This window comes from Ylistrum balloti, unplaced genomic scaffold (genome assembly GCF_031769215.1).
Source record: "Ylistrum balloti isolate Yb309-2 unplaced genomic scaffold, AGI_CSIRO_Ybal_v1 Utg370102, whole genome shotgun sequence".
Lineage (NCBI taxonomy): Eukaryota > Metazoa > Mollusca > Bivalvia > Pectinida > Pectinidae > Ylistrum > Ylistrum balloti.
Genome location: NW_026782128.1, coordinates 344,253 through 364,925, shown reverse-complemented (window position 1 = coordinate 364,925; position 20,673 = coordinate 344,253). Strand labels below are relative to the sequence as shown.

Genomic DNA, 20,673 nt, shown 5'->3' with positions numbered 1-20,673 from the left:
CAGCTATGCCTTGGGTTATTTCCTCTATAGTTCAAACTTAACAAATCAAGACTTGTTCCTATTAAAGTAGTAACCTTACAATAGCTGTTAATTCTTTCAAAGTAATTCAATCACCACAGTACTGACATTGGTTCTATTTTAGTTGTATTTCATTCAAAGTATACAACTCATCCAACAAATTTCTTTGCCATACTGGAGTAGGCTACAACAAACTTACAATACTTTTTGTCCTTGTCTCTACAATACATAGGGAATGAATGACCAACATGGATATTTACTACATGTGATAGTGTGGTCCACATAAATGGTGGAGTAAGCTACAATTGTAAGCTAACAATGCTTTCTGACACATGCACTACCGCTATGATAAATAGCTCAAAAATAAGGTTATCTGCTGAAAGCTGACAGTGCTTTCCAACACTTCCTCTACCCATCAATGCCTGTGAATATTCAAAGACTACAGCAAGCTAACAATGCTTTTTCTGCCCAATGATAGACTATCACAACAATCTCTATCTGTTACTGTGGCAGCATGATAATTACGTCCATTATCTGGGTCAGAAATCTGAAGGAAACAATCACTGACCCACTCATTAATTTCTGACCGATAATCAGATTTGGCCAACACCACAGACCCGAGAGGGACCGAGTGGGCGGCTGTATCTGATAGGTGTACAAGTTGTCAATATCTAGGTACAGTCAGGATCGTACATACATTTGGTGATCCACGAAAACCAATAACAAAACCTAGAAGAAAAATGAAGTGACACTGAACTCCAGCAAAGATCACTCAAGGGAGCACAGAAAGTGCCCTTCAAATTTACCTTAGTAAGACGTCCCAAAAAATTGTGAAAATGAATTATCAAAAGTACATAGCTGATTCAGGTACTGATTTATGTACAGAAAGATAAAAAAAAATTGAAAATAGAGAATAAGGTATATTGCTTCATCCAATCAGAATAAACTTTTTTTGTGATTGTTAAGTTTCTAAAGTTCACTAAAACTGCCTGTAAATGATACTCAAACCCGTTTCATTCTCTATGATAGCCAATTAAAATGCACCTGTGCACATTTATCACTCAATATTTACTTTAAGTTTTCTTTTCACACCCGGCAGTATTTCCTGCTTTAAGTAGAAATGCAATTTAAAAAATGTTTAACACAAAAGCGAAGATTTGCCCAAGAGGATAAGGGTATTGAAATCTTTTATTACTTCCTGTTATAAATATATCACTGCACCTGAAAAAGGAATTCCGGTTTTTTTACCTACCAGTAATAAGCCCATGATTATATTAGACTCTGGTGGACAACCATAACATTTACAAGTTTAGTTACATCAAAAACATCCAAAATATTAAATTATGTATATCAAAAACAACTAAAATATAAATATAAACATTCCAAAACCAGAAACAGGTATAAAAAAAAATCCCACACCTGCTTAGATATTAAGACATATCAAAATCACCTACACTATCAGATACAACACATTAGCAGTGGATTCCGAGCTGTTCAGAAAAATTTCCAAGAATTAGACAGCATTAGTCTACTACATAAACTTTCATGCAGAAAAAAGTGGATGGTTGTGTTTATTCAAAGATTGGAGGCCAGGTGAGTCAGACACTAACACTAGCAAAGAGATGGCCCACCAACCACAGCTCACATCAATCAATACTAGCATGAATCATGTATTTGAAAACCAGATTATGTCACCTTATGCATGAAATATAAATGAAAGAACATCTTTTAGTTCTAAGACACAATCAAGTGTATAGTCTAGGTTTATAGGGCTACACACTGACGATGTTTTCACCAAGACTATGTCATGAGGCCAGCATTTGCATTGGAACAGTGTTGGTAACCATTAGCAACCCTGACCTTCACACAAGATGACTTTCCCCTTAGGAGTCTGGTAACATGGGTTTTACCATTAATATTCCATAAATCTAGTGAGAAATTACCTAGCTGTGCATTGCGTGTTCAATATTATAGCATTTTATACAAATACTTGCTCAGTTCGAAACTGTTCTGTATTAACAACGTTGTAAATCCTAAACATTACACTTTAGATACTGACTATGGTACTAATGCTAACTCCTGTTGTCATTGTCAACTCTATATTTCATGATTTATCTTGATTGGGACGAGAACATTAGTTGGATTCAACAAATCTGTCATTTTGGGTTATATTGAATATGAATAAAGCCAGGTGTAAGTAAAATCATGTGGTACTGTAAACTGTTGTACATTACCTGTTACAAGGAATACATTTTTAAGAAAAACCTATTTTAAGCTTTTCAATTCTTATCCCCTTCTCAAAAGTGATGATAAACGCTAAAGGCCATCAGCTGATCAGGGTGGAGTCACCTGGAGAGAACTTTTTAATTAAGTCTAGACAACAGTTAAAGCTAGGTAAGCACATTAGGTGGAAATGAAATACAAACATTTACATAAGCTTGTTCCCATAGAAACAGTTGTTAAATATATCGAGGTCAATTTACCATAGAGTTTTGTCTTAATTGCTAACATTCATGCTGTTACTGTGGGACAGTTTCAAAGTTGTATATAATGAATTTAAAAACAGGGTCCAAACTTTGACCACCAATAAAACTTCAGGATTTTTCCTTTAATGCAAGAGGGCTGCAATATCTCAGTCAGTAGAATATTAGACTAACGCACAATCAGGTCATGATCCGATGTATGTAGAGCAAATCCAGTTATTAGCAAGCTGCGATCAGGACTGTCCTGTATCATCGCCATTTTTTCTTGGGTAATACACTTTTTACCTAAATGCTGTGGAAATACATGATGTCGGCCTCCAGCATGATATTCATGAGGACAGTCATCAACTACAAGGAGAGCATGCCTCAAAATGACCATTCTAGTTGTTCAAAAACCATACATCCAACCAGCAGGCCTTAAAGTAATAATCTAAATGCAGGTTGTTAAATTTCACTTAGGTCTTACAACTATGATGCTCATGTTGTTTTGTACTTAAGGCCTGTTTCTGTCTCTTTAGAGTAAACCAATATACTTTAAGCTGTTTCTTAGAAGTAACAAATAACATTTCATGATTGTCTCCTAATGCATGCTGCTATCATTGTTATTTAGTGGGCATCTTACTCTTGCTTACCAAGGAGAGTGTGATTGTAAAATTTGTTCCTCATTAGCTATCACTTCTAGTTTCATGGTATGTAAAGGATGCTTCATCATAGCCCTACATTTTGACCTTTCTTTTCATTGTTTCTATGTTGCTACACTATTATTCTACATTTCATTGCTTTTCATTTTTACCAAGATTGCCCTACATTTTAACCCATACTCTCCCCTAATTATCGCCAGACTTGCTGACAGTTGACAATGTTTGGTTTCCACGTAAACCAGTCACACTGCTGACAGCAGTAATTATGGATTATTGAGAGCTTGTGACATTAAATAATTATAATGAGATATCTGTCCCCTAATCATCAGTACTTCTGACAGCTGCACCAGCTTGTATTTCCTCGACAACGCCCAATTTTATACTGTCAATGGTATTGATCTTCAAAAAACATCTTTTGTTCAAATCATATGGTATATTTGTACTAAACAACTCAATTCTGTTGCAAATTGTTTCCGTTTTCATACAACTAAATATAACCCTACACTCTATATATAAAACACAATTAATTATACTGAAACCAAGGTTTTTTTAGTTTGCTGTACATGTACAATTCATGCAATTTGTCATGAATGTGAAAATTTCTTTCCTGGAATAAAATTTTGTTACAGGGAAAAAATTCCAGCTTCTCGTTCAAAGAGCTATCTATCTTTTAATTGATATTTTGAAATTACAGTAAAATTTTCTATTTCATTTGTTTATCTTTTTCAAGAAAATAAAAGTATTCTTACAATTGTTCATTTGAAATGTATTATTTCTGCCATCTTTATACTATAACAAGCCAACATCTAAATCCAGCAGGTAGGTTTGTAAACAGACAGGCAGTCAAGTTGGATGGACTCGTATGATTTGCTATATATTAATTTCCTGTGTGAGAAAGTGCTCAGGTTGACCATATTAATATTAACCAGTTTTCACCTGATATTGTTATATGTATCATTTTCTATTGTCATTTTTTTGTTTGCTCGCTGGGTTTATTGCCAGTCAAATGCAAGGGTCAAAATTAAGCAGGGTCTCTTTGAAGTAGTTGGTCGCTACCTCACTGAACAACATACTGGAGGCCCGTCACATCCATTAAAAGAAGTTGGGGTTAAGTGTCTTTTACAAGAACACAATCTTCAATATGGTACAGGGCAGTCCCTGTCTTATTGTCAGCTTCATGAGAGAAAGACAGCTGCGGGAGTTGGGAGTTTCATCTGATTAAGAGACAGTGATTGCAAGATGATTACATACATATTGGATTACCTATATCATCATGCTTTACCTTCTATTGTAGTTTAAGACAGGAACTGAACGACAATATGTTTATCAGTTGACTTTTTTCTCCTGGTAGCATAAACAGGAATTAAAGAACACTATTTAAATGTTTTACAGGTGGTTTTTTAGTTCTGTGTAATGCGAGTCGGGGATGGATATTTACTAGTAGTCTCTCTCTGTAGCCAGATAGGTATAATGAGACGACAAATTATTTACCTGTTTTCTCTCTCCTCATTCTGTGAGAGGAGGTTGGAGTAGTAGTTTTCAAGTGTAACCTTAGCTTTGGTAGCCTTGTCCTTTGTGTGGTTACTAACTACAGGTGTCTGCTCCCCTACAGTGGCCATTTTGGAGCGGCGACTCTACAAAACAAAATTGCCTTCATTATTTTCCTGCAACTCAATTCAATGTGTGAATGGTATCAAAATTATCATATTAATCCAACATATTGTTTTCAGTAAGCAGAGAAAATCTCCAAGAGGAGAAAGTTCTCCAAGGACCTACAGTCAATACCATAGTGTAAAGTATTTCATCTCCTAGGTTTATGGATATTAAAAAAATCCAAAGTTGAAAAGCTGTAAACAACCTTGGTATTCCATTTTCACAAACACAAAACATCACATTTATAACGATGGGTGATACCTGAAAACTGAAACCAAGACAACATTATTTATGCTGAGTAATCAGGGTACTTTGCTATGAGTAATCAGAGGATAGGTTAAAATAGACAACTTCTGAAAACCTCATCACTGCCAGTATACATAACTTTCAGAGAATATGCATGTTAGAAGTACAAAATTTCATTAACAATATCAACTTATTCAGATCCATTTAAAAAGTCTTCATATTACTAAAATGCATCTAGACGTCGATTTGATCAATAGAAACTAAGTAATAGCTTGGACATTTAAACTCATTATACCTAGGATTCAGAAGTGAACATGATGTCTGGGGCCAGAAAATAGTCTTTTATTTCTACTGAGGAGTATTGATGTTCTTATACATGATAGACATCAAATTCAGTAAATGTCTAGTTCACACATGAAGTGGAATAAAGATTCTTAAATAGCCAAATGTGTGTGAACTACTGACCTCTAACCTCAGAAACCACCAATGGCAATTAAGTTTTACATGAGGCGTGTCCCAACTATTGGCTGGTGTTTTCTAGCTAATTTTTTAATCTCATTATCCTGCATGTGGCAACATACAACCTTGTTTTCTCCTAGATAATTATTGAAATGATGAGAAAATGACAACTTATTTACGAGCACTTGTTTTATCCAGATTTGTGACAGGCTAATGTTATCATAAAACAAATACAACAAATATTATTATCATTTTCATCGTTTTAAAACACTCTATCAAACAGACTATTGCAAATATGATATCATTATACTTTTTTGACATTAGCCATAAACACATAGCTGATAATCAGACTATTTTCTTGGACCTTGAAAGTTCAGGATAAGACAAAATGCACAAAGAACAATGTTATCTAATTATGTATAAACATATCCAGTTACTCTATCAATATACAAATGTGTATATCACATATATGAATATACTATAATTATTAATTTATAATACTGCTCGATATAAAAAAAAACATAAAAATCTCAAAAAGCTTGTCACCTACAATTAAAAATTTTGGATTCCGAGTTAAAAGTGAATGAGAATACATTAATAATTAAATACTACAATTATCAATGTAAAAAGTTTTACTCACAAACTCCCTTCAGTCGTATTCAATGTTGTCAGGCTTGTATTTTAAAAATACTTAATACTTTAACCCTATTTCAACATAATACTATAATAGAGCAGTGCATTTATACAGTACACCTTGTGTTTAGATAGCTAGTAGTCAGCTGATGACATCACGTCATCCTTTTAAACACACATCCTGGTGTTAGAATCTAGGCCCTTTCATATGATCTCAGGAAAAGAGTAACCAATCATTAATGGCTAAAACTCAAACGTGACAGGCGTGTTCACTGAAAATGGGATACCACATGAAACACCAATATAAACATCTTGATCAAGATTATAGAAGTTCAACACCGTCACCAATATACCACTTCCATTTTATTTTTTCATTCATTACTCAATGCTTATGCAGTCAGGATATTTTGAAGTGATATTTGAATCCAAACAGGTTTAAATAGTCCCCTTCTATATATACAGATGACTACCACTTTGAAGACAGCAGAATGTCACTTAAAAACGCTATTCCATACTTGCACTGTTTTTTCTATCCAAGTAGATTATCATAACAAAGTCCAAATTATTATTATTTAACTGTTTGATATTACACCGTTTTACAACAATCAGACATTATAATTGTACAATTTTACAACTCTGACCTGTCTGAACAATTCTCACTTAATATTTGTTGTTACAATTGTTGTGGTTCCCTAAAATGTTTCCACATCATACTAATTACTACGTCTGTTTCACAAAAGTCCTGAATATTTTCAGTTAATGTTAGTTTGTATGTTAACTGATAAAGTTTTCAGTAGTGTTATATTTCCGCTACCCTGATTTTTTTTCACGAATGTTACACTGTATCAACAAATCAATTTCAGTTTAAGTCTGATTTAACACATACCCTGAAGAACCGACCCTGTTCTGATGTAAAAATCCTAAACAAGGCTGAAATAAATGCTGGTCTATCCATGAGGAGGAGTCATTAATGAGCTTGCATCCTATATAGAGTTACTGGAATCAATGCTTACACTGATCCTGATCAAGAATGGATCTCGATCAAGCCAATAAAATTACTTTTTATCACCATCTAGTGGAAAGTGAGGGATTTATTGTAGAATCTATTGCAGAAATCTCCTTTATTATCGAATTTCCACATCCAGCAAAACCTTATGACGAAATCACCCCAACATATTGATGTATCAAGTTAAACCTTTACTAGGTATTGCTCCTTGCTTCAACAGATGAACGACAAATTTGAAAATTATGATTAAGGCAGCAGTTGTGTACATCCAGTATAAATCCTTTGTATTTTCCAGTCAGGATAATGACCCATAATTTCACTACTTTTCACCGAAACAGTCACAAATCTAAACCATGCACCACTGTATATATGGAAATTACTGATTTGATGCCTGGTTTCGCAGAAATAGTGTTAAATGTACATGTTTTTATCTATGACATACGTAAAGCATCAGTGAGAATGTGTCACTGATAATTTTAAATGTAAAACACTTTCAGGCTTCATGGAGTTTTCACACACGCCACCACTGTGAGTATATTACTAGGGACATCACAATCGCTGATGATCAATTATAGATCAAATGTTTCCTCTAGCATCATATACATGCCATGCCATCATAATTAATATGAAGAAAGACGTCAGTACTGCTGAATTCCAATTCACAAACTGATCAACGTTGTCTAATCAGTTTGATAGACCATCTACTGAACACACCAACATAATTACAGTAGCTCCATAATCATATGCACAAATTCAGGTGTATGCATGTAACAGGTGACAGAATGTTACATATAAAGTGCCCCACTCAGCAGTCATATAACTTATAAAGTGAAAATAAAACCAGGTTCAGGAACACAATGTCTGACAGTCCTTTGTCCATCATTGTAAGGACATATTGTCTGATCCTATTAAACAAGCTGAACACAGTCACAACGATGACAAAAATCTCCTGAGGCAACATACACCTACAACATCCTAATGACATCCAATATGTATCATAAGTCAACCACAGCCCTGATTGGACATGACAGTCTACAGGTCATCACAGCACCTCATTTCCATTCACAAAAGGTAAACACATTGCTGGGGCCATGTATAGGTCATTTCATGTCTTCACGTTGAATGCATGTAAAATGGTCCACCACTAGTCTGTTAACTGTTATAATAAGCTTAAATTAACCTAAACACCCCTGTCTTAAAGTATTGAAATGTTCTAAATATTTCACAAACAGCATCTTATTTATATTATTCTTTCACATAGTGTTTAGGAGCCAGCTGAATAAATAGGACTTTAATCCTCGGAATGTGAGGAACAAGTCCAATGTAGGTTATCACCTGTTACAAAGAAATACATGTACAGTAGTATTTAGAATCAATTTCGATCAGAAAATTCAGCATACAAAAAATATGCTGACAACCCATGTACACATAATCCTGCACATAGGTTCAAGTAAATTAGTTTGTTTAACATACAATATGTGATATACATTCTAAAAAGTTCTACGTGTACAGCAATCCTTGACAGTAAAAGATAAATAGAGCCTGGAAAATATAACTCTTACCCCCATAGTTCCAATTCTAGACAGCACATGTACCTATGTAACACATGGTCAACTTCAACGTACTTCCTCCCCCATCTGCCATCTCAGTACAAATGTAAAACCAGGAAATCAATTCCCATTGCTGGCTATATGATGATTTAGTTATATCAGGTGGTAAAAACACTATGACAAACCGTCCTACTGTACATTACAAGTTACATCCTGGCGTAACCATGGAAAAACTTGGGCAATGTAATTGGTGGCATACATATAGGCCACGCGGCAAGGCCAGGTGAAATACAATGGCTGGAATAATTTGATTATTCTATTACTATCTCTTCATCTTCTGAAACCTAAAATGAACAATACAACAAACTTCCTGTATCATTAGTGTGATAGGTAACTGAAACTTGCAATCACCTTTTCATAATTTGAAACCTTACCACACTGGTGTTGGTATGCCTTTCAGTGAATTGCAGGTATATATTCAATACAATCACAGTTATATGGATTTATTTATCACAAAATGACAGTTTCATTTCTTTGATGTAAATAGCAATAAGCTGCCAAAATCTGCATTCATGTTAATTGACATCATTAAAGAAATCTAAATTTACATAAGATTAACTACAAGACTAATATGTATTATTATCAATATAAGACATACTGTCTCTATGTATATACAATTAAGATTTCACAGAGTTATCATACCTTGCAATCGAGATGTAATTTCTGTTAGTTGTAATTTATTGTAAGCATAAAACTGACAAGTTTCCTAAAAGAAGTCCGAAAGAAAGAGATTTGTTAAAAGGAGATAACTTGCTAAAGAAGGGGAGGTAATTCAATAGCCTTCAGAAATATTGCCTTAATTAGATTTATTAATATTCATTATTTCATACCCAAAATAGCCTCCAATTTTGTCTTTGCCTATTCTATGTTTCCTATCTTTCACTTCATTTACTGGTAGCTAGTTCCCTTTCCAATTTTTCAATAATAAATGTAACTGAACATTTGCTGTTCATTTTGTCAGATCTACAGCATGTGCAGTGCAAGTAGAAGACCAGAAACCAGCTAATAAAGCATCACTGACCTTTAAATTTGCTAAAATCCCATAGCATTATTCTTTGGTAAAAACTGAATTAAGTACATCTGAACTCAATCACAAGGAATTACAAGGCAAAGAATGATTATTTGTTTTGATTTAGCATGTTGGTTACACGCTCAATCAAAACTGCAAACCTAACTGTGCGAAAAATTAAGAATTCTCACCTTATTCAAACCTTTCATTTCAGGTTTGTTACAGAGCAGACATAAATCAGAGTCTATGACTCTTTACAAGTCTATAATTCAATGAATATGATACATCCAAGTAATGATAATGCTATCAAAAGGGGGAAAATATCACAGTACATTCAAATGTGCTACATTGATGCTATCGTTTATTTCTCAGTTACCACCGTAACATAAATTTCATAAATCATGTTCCATCCTAAATGTTGTCGATCAAAATCATCTGTGATATTCATCATTTTGATATGAAAGAGAAACTAATAAAACCCCAGAACTGTCAGATCTTCAACATCAATTTTTCATCTAACTGTATGTCTGCCAACCTCCAGTCAATAAAGGTTTTACCTTACATAGATCTGTTCATATAGACAGATGTATTTAGCAAAGTCATAATTTCAAGTATATTTTTTCTGCCTTTGTCAAATATCAAAAATACCAAATATGTATACATATATATAACATCCATGGTATTACAGCGCTCCCCCCTCTACCTCCTTCAAGCAGAAATGCAGACAAGATTTTGAATACAGTTCACTATAATTCCATCAGTGCAGGGTTAGCTCTATTTACTCAGAGTACAAATACAAAATGGTGCTATCTGTTGCTAGAGCTGTTTTTAATTTCCCTATACAAGCTGTAAAACAGGCACTACAGAGATAATACCCAATCTTCTACAGGCCAGTTAACTAGTGCTAATGTACTAGACACTGAAGATACAGCGAGAGAATGTCTTCAAAGCAGTGCTTGGAAACTAGATCCAGTGAAAGGGTAACCGTACAAAGACTCATTCATCTAGAAAATTTATGTTCCACTTATGAAGGGGTCATCTGAGGAACACTAAGGTTCAAAATGTAGCACATGTACCTCCTCAGCTCATGTGTTGTAGCTTATCACAGAAAGGTCTATGGTTGTAAACCTATTTGAGTACAAATAACCAATAAATGAATAAAATGCCAAACAAGTTTCTGTTAACAACTTGTACTGATTAAATAACTTAGCAATACCAGCAACATACCATACATAGTTTGTGGGTGAAATTTTGTGACATTTTGTAAAGTTTTCACTGAAAATACTGCGTTGAAATTTCAAAAAAAAACCATTAACCATCTTCAAAACTAATTTCAATAATATTCATTATCCAGCATTGTCCACTTTACTGCAACTGTTCTCTTTACTAAGTACAAAATCACTCAGCAAAAAAATATTTTGAAAGTTTCAGAGTGGGCAAGGAGCCCTACCACAAAACACTAAATCTTATATAAGTTCACGAAACAGGTATTGCTCTCTGTTGCACCATAACACCTGATAAGTAAACCTGGGGAACTGACAATGATCAGACCAGTAAAGAATGTTGGCTGGTCCAGATCTGCCCCTAATTAATGTCAAAGTCATTTTGATTGCAGGCAATATGGTCGGACATGCACCACAGTGATAAGATTGTAAGGTATTCCAGTCAAACAATCTGTATGTATCAGACCCCACCACTGACCCTTGTTGTTCTGATCCAGATCACATTGTATACATGCATGACCTCTACAATCCTCTGCTAAAGAATGTTACACACCAGTGCTACATGTATCTCCCTTTTACCTACCCAGAAAGTACTCAGAGAGTAAAAATTTGAGGAGTTATTTAAGAAAGTCTGTTAAGAGATACATACATTTTTGAAGCAAGCTTATAATCACCACAATTTCTGGACTAGATTGGATAATAAAAAAAACCACAAATCAGTGATGTAAAATTCTAAGCTTCTATAAATCTAAAATGTTCCCATTCATATATACATGATCTGTAAAGTTCATACCGTTATATCCTTCTCAAGGGAAATTGTACAAGCATACAATTATATGGAAACAGCAACATGAAGTCTGAGATCCAACATTGACTTCCACTTATGTAATAAATATGGATTCTTTTTCCAGTTAAAAAAATCCCTGAGCCCTGGTATTCATGCAAATTTTGTAGTCATTGATGGATTATGTACATGAACATGGTAGAGGATTTTTTCAAGGGCAAAGGAATATCAATTTCGAGTTAAAAAAAACCCTTCCATCTCCAAAATAATTTTTTTTTTGCAGAAGAGTATTTTCAGAAAATGTGATATAATACCATCAACATAAACTAAGCTTGCTTTAAGCTTATATACTAGAAAATAATTCTAGATTACTTGGTAAGTATCTATTTTATGAGAAATAATGCTTCAGATCTGCTTTAAGTAGATTCCAAGTATCTCTGGACTGTGAAGTCTGATCAGTTTACCTAGGCCTAGTAAAGAATCTTGAATATACTAGAAAGGGATTAGAAATCACAGTTTGATCAATTTTCTCCAATTTAGGTCAGGAGCTCTTTTTAGGTCAGGAGCTCTGTTATGTCAAGTAGTTACAGATGTCAAATAATGATGCTTAACCATTCTCATATCAATGCTTATACAGATTAACTTTTTTAGAGGACTTTTTCCAAACAAACTAATAAACAGACACTATGGCCATTGTGAGTGTTCATAACTTCTGAAATGGTTTATATTCTGTGTACGAGACCAGAGGTATATGTATGTCTGTTAGATTGTGGTAAGACCACAATAACATGGTTTTGACCAGTATGTATTGACATATGGTACAAATACAATATCCGGTATATTGGTGTCATTATACAACTTGCTAACAGCCTTAGTCCTGTCTAAACATTGATATTCCAGAGTAATAGGAGTGAAGGACCTCCAAATCAGCAAATACAGCTAATAAGGCACCTGTTGTAACATGGTACGCCATCGATAACCCCTGGAATAAGGTTAAAATAACAGTGATGTGTGTGTAAGTACATGTACCAAGGAATCATTTTTAGTGCAGATCAATGACATACAATGTACTACAGCATAAAAGAAGTGCATGTATACAACAGACTGCACTCCAAGCTAAAAACCAGTATTCAGTCAAGGTAACTTTAGATATGTATAAACCTTTTAAAGGACAATATGTGTTATTCCGGAATTGAAACCTTTTAAAATAAACTGCGCATTACTATTCAACTAAATTTCAGGATGTGTTATCCTAATACTTTGGCCACTGTTAACAAATGAAGTTCAATTATATTCTGTAGAATGATAGTACGATGTGTATCTGTGTACCAAATATCACGAAATCACATACATCTAGACATTATTGTTATATATATGCAAATTCACATAATTTCTCACCTGTAACTATTAAAAATTTGCAAAACGATTTTTTCCCAAACACATCTACATCTTCTATGTAAAAATTCTTGTCCACACAACCATTATCCAAATATATGTCAGTAGTAACATATAGAAAACCAGAAGTAAGAGTACCCTTTTTACTACCCTATGTGTCTGTGAGTCTACCTCTGAACTATTTATTGGATGTATGATTTGCATAGAGCTTGTGACTTGTATGTCTTAGGAACATAAAAAATTTACAAACCTGATCATTACTGATTGTGATACCATATGTTATCATAGATTCACTCCATTCAACCAACAGTAAACCAGTTTCAAACAAGACCAAGATGATGTTCATACAATTTACAATGTAGAGCTAAAATTTTACTAAATTACAGAATCTCAAAGATATATACATTTTAGATTCTGTATTCACAAACTAGGGACAAAGGGAAACCTACGTATGAAATTTGAGAGAGATCCACTTAGTTCTTCTTAAGGGTATACGGATTAAAAACTTTATTCTGCAAGATCCAAGATGGCTGCCTTTCTGCCATTTGTTTTCCTGATTGGACACAAAATCAAATGGGCAGAACTAGTTACCAAGGGGGGACCTAAAAATGAAATTGAAAAAAGACAGCATCCATTTCTTCTCAAGAAATAATGATAACAAACTATTAAAGTCAAACTTCACAGTGGCCACCTGTCAGCCATTTTGGTTTTTTTATCAGTCCAGAAATCAAATGGACAGAACTAGGGACCTAGGGGAACCTATATATAAAATTCTAGAAGGATTCATCCAGTACTTCTCAAGAAATAGTGATAACAAAAATTGTTCATGGACAGACAGACAGATGCAGGGCGATTTGGCTAAAGAGTCATCAACCTTATGTCTTATCTCTTCAATAAAATACAGTATTGTGTTATCCGTATAATGTTCAACAAAGCAAAATGTTCTACAAAGGCTGATTACATGTAATCTTCTTTCAATGCAAACAAACCTGAAGAAATAACACTTTCAACAAATATATATTGTTTCAAGGCACCTGAATGACTACAGAAACTTAACAGGACTTATCTGGTAAATTCTCTTTGATATTTCTTTGTTTTATTATTTAAACATTTAATCTTTGTTGATTCTATAAAATACATTGTCACAATCTACTTTCATGATGTAAAATGTCAGATCAGATGGAACTAGCTGCACAATCTTAATATCTTAAATTATGATTAATGACAATCAAACAAAGTAAAAGATAATGAAGCATAAATTGCATGAAAGCATATACAGCACACAATTTCAAAATGCAAAGCATTAATTATTCAAACATGTAGAGAAAACAGCCTACTAAAACCTGCCTTTAATGAAGCAACACAGAGAATAGGATGAGTTTGATAGTGTTGTGTCAGTAGACTACTGACAACACTGCGTGAATCCAGATGCTGCAATGCACAGGTCAATACAAATGTACCATTGATTTTTATACCTCAATGCACCATAGAATGTAAATAAATGTACACAAAAGATGATGCCAGCTTGTATTCCAATTTTGTTCTGTGGGACTTCCAATTTAAGATCAATTGATGACCCCAGCGCTAGCTACATGCACATTGTAGTTCATAACTGTATATTTATATTTTATATGTGTAGTGCTGTCAAGTACATTTCCAAATACTTACATTCTATACATATATAGATATATATATATCTTTAACCATGTATTTATTACAGGGGGTTTATATTTCAGATCTGAATCAATTGATCTTGTAGTGTTTGTTATTATTCGTTTTTATTTTTTTCACTTTCTTTATACAACTATAAGAAAACATTTTGGGACCAAAAACAATAAAGCTTTTGTCAACTTTCTTTATCAGATAAAGTCTCACAGTAAAAAATGCACAAGGATAATCACCAACACATACATGTAGTTAGTAATACCGCTTTACAGATCTATTTTAAGAAAAAATTCAATCTTGTATAACTTTGATACAGTGAGTACACATATATACAATTCTAGTTGTGTGACCACATATACAGAACATTACCGGTAATGAAACGGTACAGTTCCTGCCTGTACCACACTGGTAAATATATAGGTATATAACACACTTTTATCTCCCAATATTTAAGGAAGATAAATGTGACATTTAGTTTTATTACTACATGTGACAATAAATCAGCCGTGGGACACTTGAATAAAGTTTGGTCAACTTTCAATGAGATCTTATACATAACACTTGCTTAACAGGTGCTTCAAGTTCTATACACATGCTTAACTTGCATTAGGATGTGGAAAAATTTAGCAGAAAACCGTAAACATTTTGACAGCTTTATCAAAATCTTCTTTTCCAGTAAAAAAAACTGCAGCAGATTAAAGTTACTGACATTTGATAATAACACCTGAATTGAGGACAAAGACCTCAATTGACGTTATCATCAAAGATGTTTACTGTTAAAGTACAATAAACAGGTATCACATAAAACATAATTATTTGCCACTATGTGATCCAGTTTAATTAAAAGTGCCTCAGGAAGATTAAACAGGCGGTGTATGTGTCACTAAGACACTAATGAAAACCATGTTATTATTGTCTCTATTGTAGTAATACCAACAAAATAAATGGAATATCATCCAGGTCTATGGACTTTACAAAATTGTGATTCATGTAATTTCTTGATAATGCTGAATAGGGTAAGGACTCTGAATACCTATGATTATGTTTAATGAAATACAAAAATTCTGAATGGGTCATAATCTAGTTTCAACTGTGGTCATATTATCACCATTTATATCTGGGGTGATATGATTTAGGTATTGCTAGTAAATCAAATTTATCAATATATCTATGTTACAAAATAGAGCAAGATGACTATGGTCACATGATGAAAATTATATACAGTCAGAAGGTGCAATTAAATCGTAATCAAGATAGACTACTTACCGGTAAAATTTTAATCTAATTATGTCAGCTAGATTTAATCACTACGATTGTGAGAGAAAACCAAGCTGCCCTGGGAAAACCTACATGATTGGACAGTGACATATACATATAGTCTGGTTACATGTTATTGCTTCTATTTCCTTTTTATTCCTCAGATCTGGGATAGGAACTGTTTTTACCATGGTAAGATCAAGCTGATGATCACTAAGAGTAGCAAACCAAATTTAGTAAGATCATCTTTCAAGTATGGTCAAAAGTGTACCTGCAAACTGTGTTATCATGAATGCAGTTTCAATACCTTCTGTTGGTTAAGTCCTAAAATGACAAAATGTTTTCAAAAATAATATGATTTCTACCAACTTAAAGCACTTGGATGACATGTATTCAGGCAAAAAATTAGTTGAAACATTTCTTCATTTATAAACAAAGTAGCTAAGACTAGTACAGAACATCTACACAGCACTATATAGTTAGCCTCAGGATACTTAAAGACCAAAATAATTTGTATGTCTACCTTTGTCAAAACTGTCAAGTTTTTTAGGTAGTCACACTATACTCTGTACAAAGGTCAGCCACTAAGACAAAAGACTACTGCTATCCTTAACAACCTAGAAATGCTGTTTCTAGAGAAAAAACATCCATAGAATGAAACACTGGATGAACTTTTATCAGCACTTGACATAATTCAACTGAAGTACTTTAGCCTTTCAAAATTCAAGGAAAGTTTTATTGACTCTTGAAATAGCCAAATATCAAGTAGGACAACTAACTTAAGCTGCGAGTCCTGAAGGTAAAGTTGGGAAATAGGAAAGACAATACAGGGATCCAAGGCCATGCATTTGGCCCTTGAGTTCTACATGTGTGCATATGTATTACTACATACATACAAAGCCAGTTAATGTACTGTCTCGACCTAGTAACAAAAACCTGTATGACTAATATAAGTATACGTTAGGACAGTGGGTTAATCTCTATTACATTCTGTGATCATGTTAAATGAAGCAAAGACAGAGTATTTTTAGAAACTTATTACAGATCTCAAAACAAAGGGAGAGAGCAATGACTTTATGTTGAGCATTACCCGGTTTGTGTCAACTGTCAAGCCAATATCTTTGTTTCCAGATCAGTAGACAGACGTGTACTTGTAAAGCCTAGGGAAAAACAGTAAACCATAGCACTGAATAATGTAACAAAGTATAGGGTCGGTTATACTTTAACTCCAGCTTGATGGCAGGCATTTATTTAGGTGTATAAGATACTGAACATTACACAAGCATTCATTTTACAAACAATGGATGATGATTACATCCTATAGTATTGAACCTGATGATATGGCAATACTGATACAGGTGTAGTCTGGAAAAAGTAACCATCAGTATATCATACGAAAATCTGATATGTCACCTGTTTGTATAGAAGCTCATGCATGCTATCTGATATTTCTATCTTCTATTATGTTCAGTTTTAGCTTGTGGCTAGGTTTAGTCGACTACCTAATATGATAAAGGAAAGTGTGAGAACCAATGTTTTAACTTATTAAAAGTTAAAAGTTTTATCTGGCCTAAACACCAGGCTTCAGACATTTTCATTGATCCCAGTCACAAGAGGTATCTATTAAATCTTAAAATCACCTCATCAAAGTCTTAAGCAAGCACTTCTCTAGAGGAAGTCTTCTACAAAAACTTTTTTCATTTTCCATTCATTGTTGGCAATGACATTTGATTAGTATAGCTGGATTTTCAAAGTGAAATATCTAGTTGTGACCACCTAAAACAAGGGTGAAAGTGAAACGAGGGTCATGTTGTTTAACAACAACCTTTTTCACATCATTTCCCAGGCATTTTTTTTATTCAAATATGGAGCACAAAAGATGTACGTACACAAACAATTAATCTATCAGTATACTTTTATTCTTCTCAACTTTGATATGCCTCTGGCAGTTTTGGCCAGTTACATTGTAGATCTGATGGGTCATTATACCAGGAAGTACTAATAGAAATTTTGTCATTGCCTTGATCCAATCTCCCTTCATAAATTTCTATTACAAATATAACTCTGTTATCATAACAGTCAACTACACACACAAAAATAAAACCTAGGACACTGTTCACTACATGTAAGATAACTTTCCTCTGCCACTTTTCATCTCTTTTGCCCTTAATTTCAAAATGCTCTTAATATCTGTAAAAAAAATATGGTCAATATTTCTTTTGGAAGACAATCAAAACACATTGTAAATTGTCCCAATATAATGATGATTTTTTATATTATATTGGGCTGATGTATTACTATGAAGAAATATTCACATCTGTTTTATAAACTACATGCTGACACATATTTGGTATATCCAAGTACTTCCATAGGCAAATCTCTTCATTTAAGCCACATGAATTCCCAAAAACGTTTCTAGATGACATTAGCATATCTTACTTCCTAATGTGCTTATTCATTGCTTAAGAAGGAATGACTTACGTCTGGACATGTCCATATCTTCAACTAACAACTGAATCAGATAAATAACTGAAAACTAATCATCTTTTATACAAGAAAAGTTGTGTCCCACTTGTTGGACTATGTATGATATCCTTGTCTTACCAAACTAAACGTTTGATCTCTACTTATCTACATACAGAAAAGAAAAGTCTAGTTGATATAGACTACTAATGTCCGAGTGCCTTTGAAAAGCTCTTGACTATTGAAGTGATCAAAAGAAAGTCCTCTAAAGGGAAAAAAAACATGGGTTATTAAAAAACCTGACAGGTCAAACAAGCTGTTTTATTCCGGCTAGTTTGAAACAGGTTGACCAGGGGGAATTTTCCCAATTGGCAACACTTGTTTGATGTTTGATTCTCAGACCTAAATTTTATTCAAAGCAGAAATAAAAACTGCTTAAAGTTTAGGACCTGTCCCCACTTGTATAAAACATCTCAACTTGAGATTTCCTCAAGTCGAGATTTTCCTCAGCTAATATCTCCTTGAAAATATCTTGTATGAAATTTCCTCAAGGAATTTCAGGACATCCTAGCCGATGCCTTCCTCCTGTTCCTTGAGAAAATTTTATACAAGCTGTTTTTGAGGAGATATCAGCTGAGGAAAATCTCGACTTGAGGAAATCTCAGGTTGCGATGTTTTATACAAGTGGGGGCTGATCTGCTAAAGCTAAGTTGAATTTGCAACACTAGATGCATAGAACATCAGAATGATATCACTGGATCAAAACCATATCTAAATTCATAAGAAATAGTGAATTTAACCTTTAATGTTTGCAAACGAAACAACTGAAATCTGAAGTTTACTAATTCTATAATACAAACCAACAACCTTCATATTTTCTCCTACAAACTTCTTTATAATTTAATCATTACACATAATGGGAAAAGTGGAACACAGTATTACAATACACAGGAACCCTCATTTTGATGCGTGTCAGTGTGTAGAACTGGGAAAGTACAAAAAATGTAAATGTTCTCCAATTATTTATCACAATCACAACTTTGTGGTCAGTACTATTAAGGATGACAAAATTTTGTGGTTTGTTAACAGCTTCATACACTTACTCCTTTAGGGTACTGAAAATGTGTATGTGTAATTGTGAAGTTAGTTGGATACATGTTTGACACATTAAACAATATAAATTAAACCATCCGTGAAATGTTCTAATCCATAACGCCAATATCAGAAATTGATTATTCCAACACCTTCACCTGAAGTTAAATTGATAAAGGAAACTGTATACAACGGATTCGTGAAAGCAACGTCTTACTCGAGTACTGTAGGGTATTTTCCAATGAGTGAGCTACCCGAAATTAACCAACTCCGAATTCTTTGAATCTGTCATTTACTGATAACTGTCATGACCAGATTCAAAAATCGAAATGGCGGGTTTAATACAGAGGTCCTAATTTCACCAAAATACGCCATAATGTAATTGATCGCAATAGATTTTTAACAAATTCAACATCTTTTGAGCTCGACGATTGAGGTCATCGAATACACGAGTTGAAGGCCTACTTATATTGTCACAACAAAGCAGAAACAAATGTAAATACACCTCCGACTATCATTCGATTTGCTATTTAAATCTTACCCTGGCCTTAAGGAGTTTATTCTTGAGTCTCCAAATTGCAGCGGTTGAGTTGTTACTACATCCAAACTGTTTTTTACGTTCACGGGTTCTTTCCTTGCTCAGTCGAGATTTAGGTGACCGTGAACTTACGAGGCGGAAATGTGCTCCTCCGCCATCGGCATATCTGCTCATAAAATAGTTCTTATATTTTTTACTGCTTCTCTGATGAATTATCACATTTCATATATTTTGTTTCAATTTTTAACTTTGAATTCATACATGTTAGTAAAAAAACAAATCAAGGTTATTTCTAATGAATTAAAAACTTTTGTTTATGTCTGAGGATTGAAATTCATACGCGATTTTCCTTGATTATTTTGCAATATTTTGGAAACGGAGCTGTCATCACAGTGTTTGCATTAAATTTTTATGTTAACAACTATGAAACCGTTTTAAAGTTTTATTAAACAAGCTAAATATCAATTATCGCCTAATTAGAATGAAATATTTCCGTTT

The 20,673-nt window shown here is 33.7% G+C and overlaps 1 protein-coding gene across 1 annotated transcript in view; it reads right to left on the bottom strand.

The window, feature by feature from the left end:
• Nucleotides 1-20,349, bottom strand: part of LOC132550049 (serine/threonine-protein kinase tricornered-like) — a 69,427-nt gene extending 49,078 nt beyond the window's left edge. The window contains exons 1-2 of the mRNA XM_060214048.1: nucleotides 20,179-20,349; nucleotides 4,634-4,776 (exon numbers count right to left, since the gene is read on the bottom strand). Of these exons, the coding sequence (XP_060070031.1) occupies nucleotides 4,634-4,776; nucleotides 20,179-20,349 (314 nt within the window). The remainder of the gene's footprint in view (nucleotides 1-4,633; nucleotides 4,777-20,178) is intronic.
• Nucleotides 20,350-20,673: the final 324 nt, after the last annotated feature.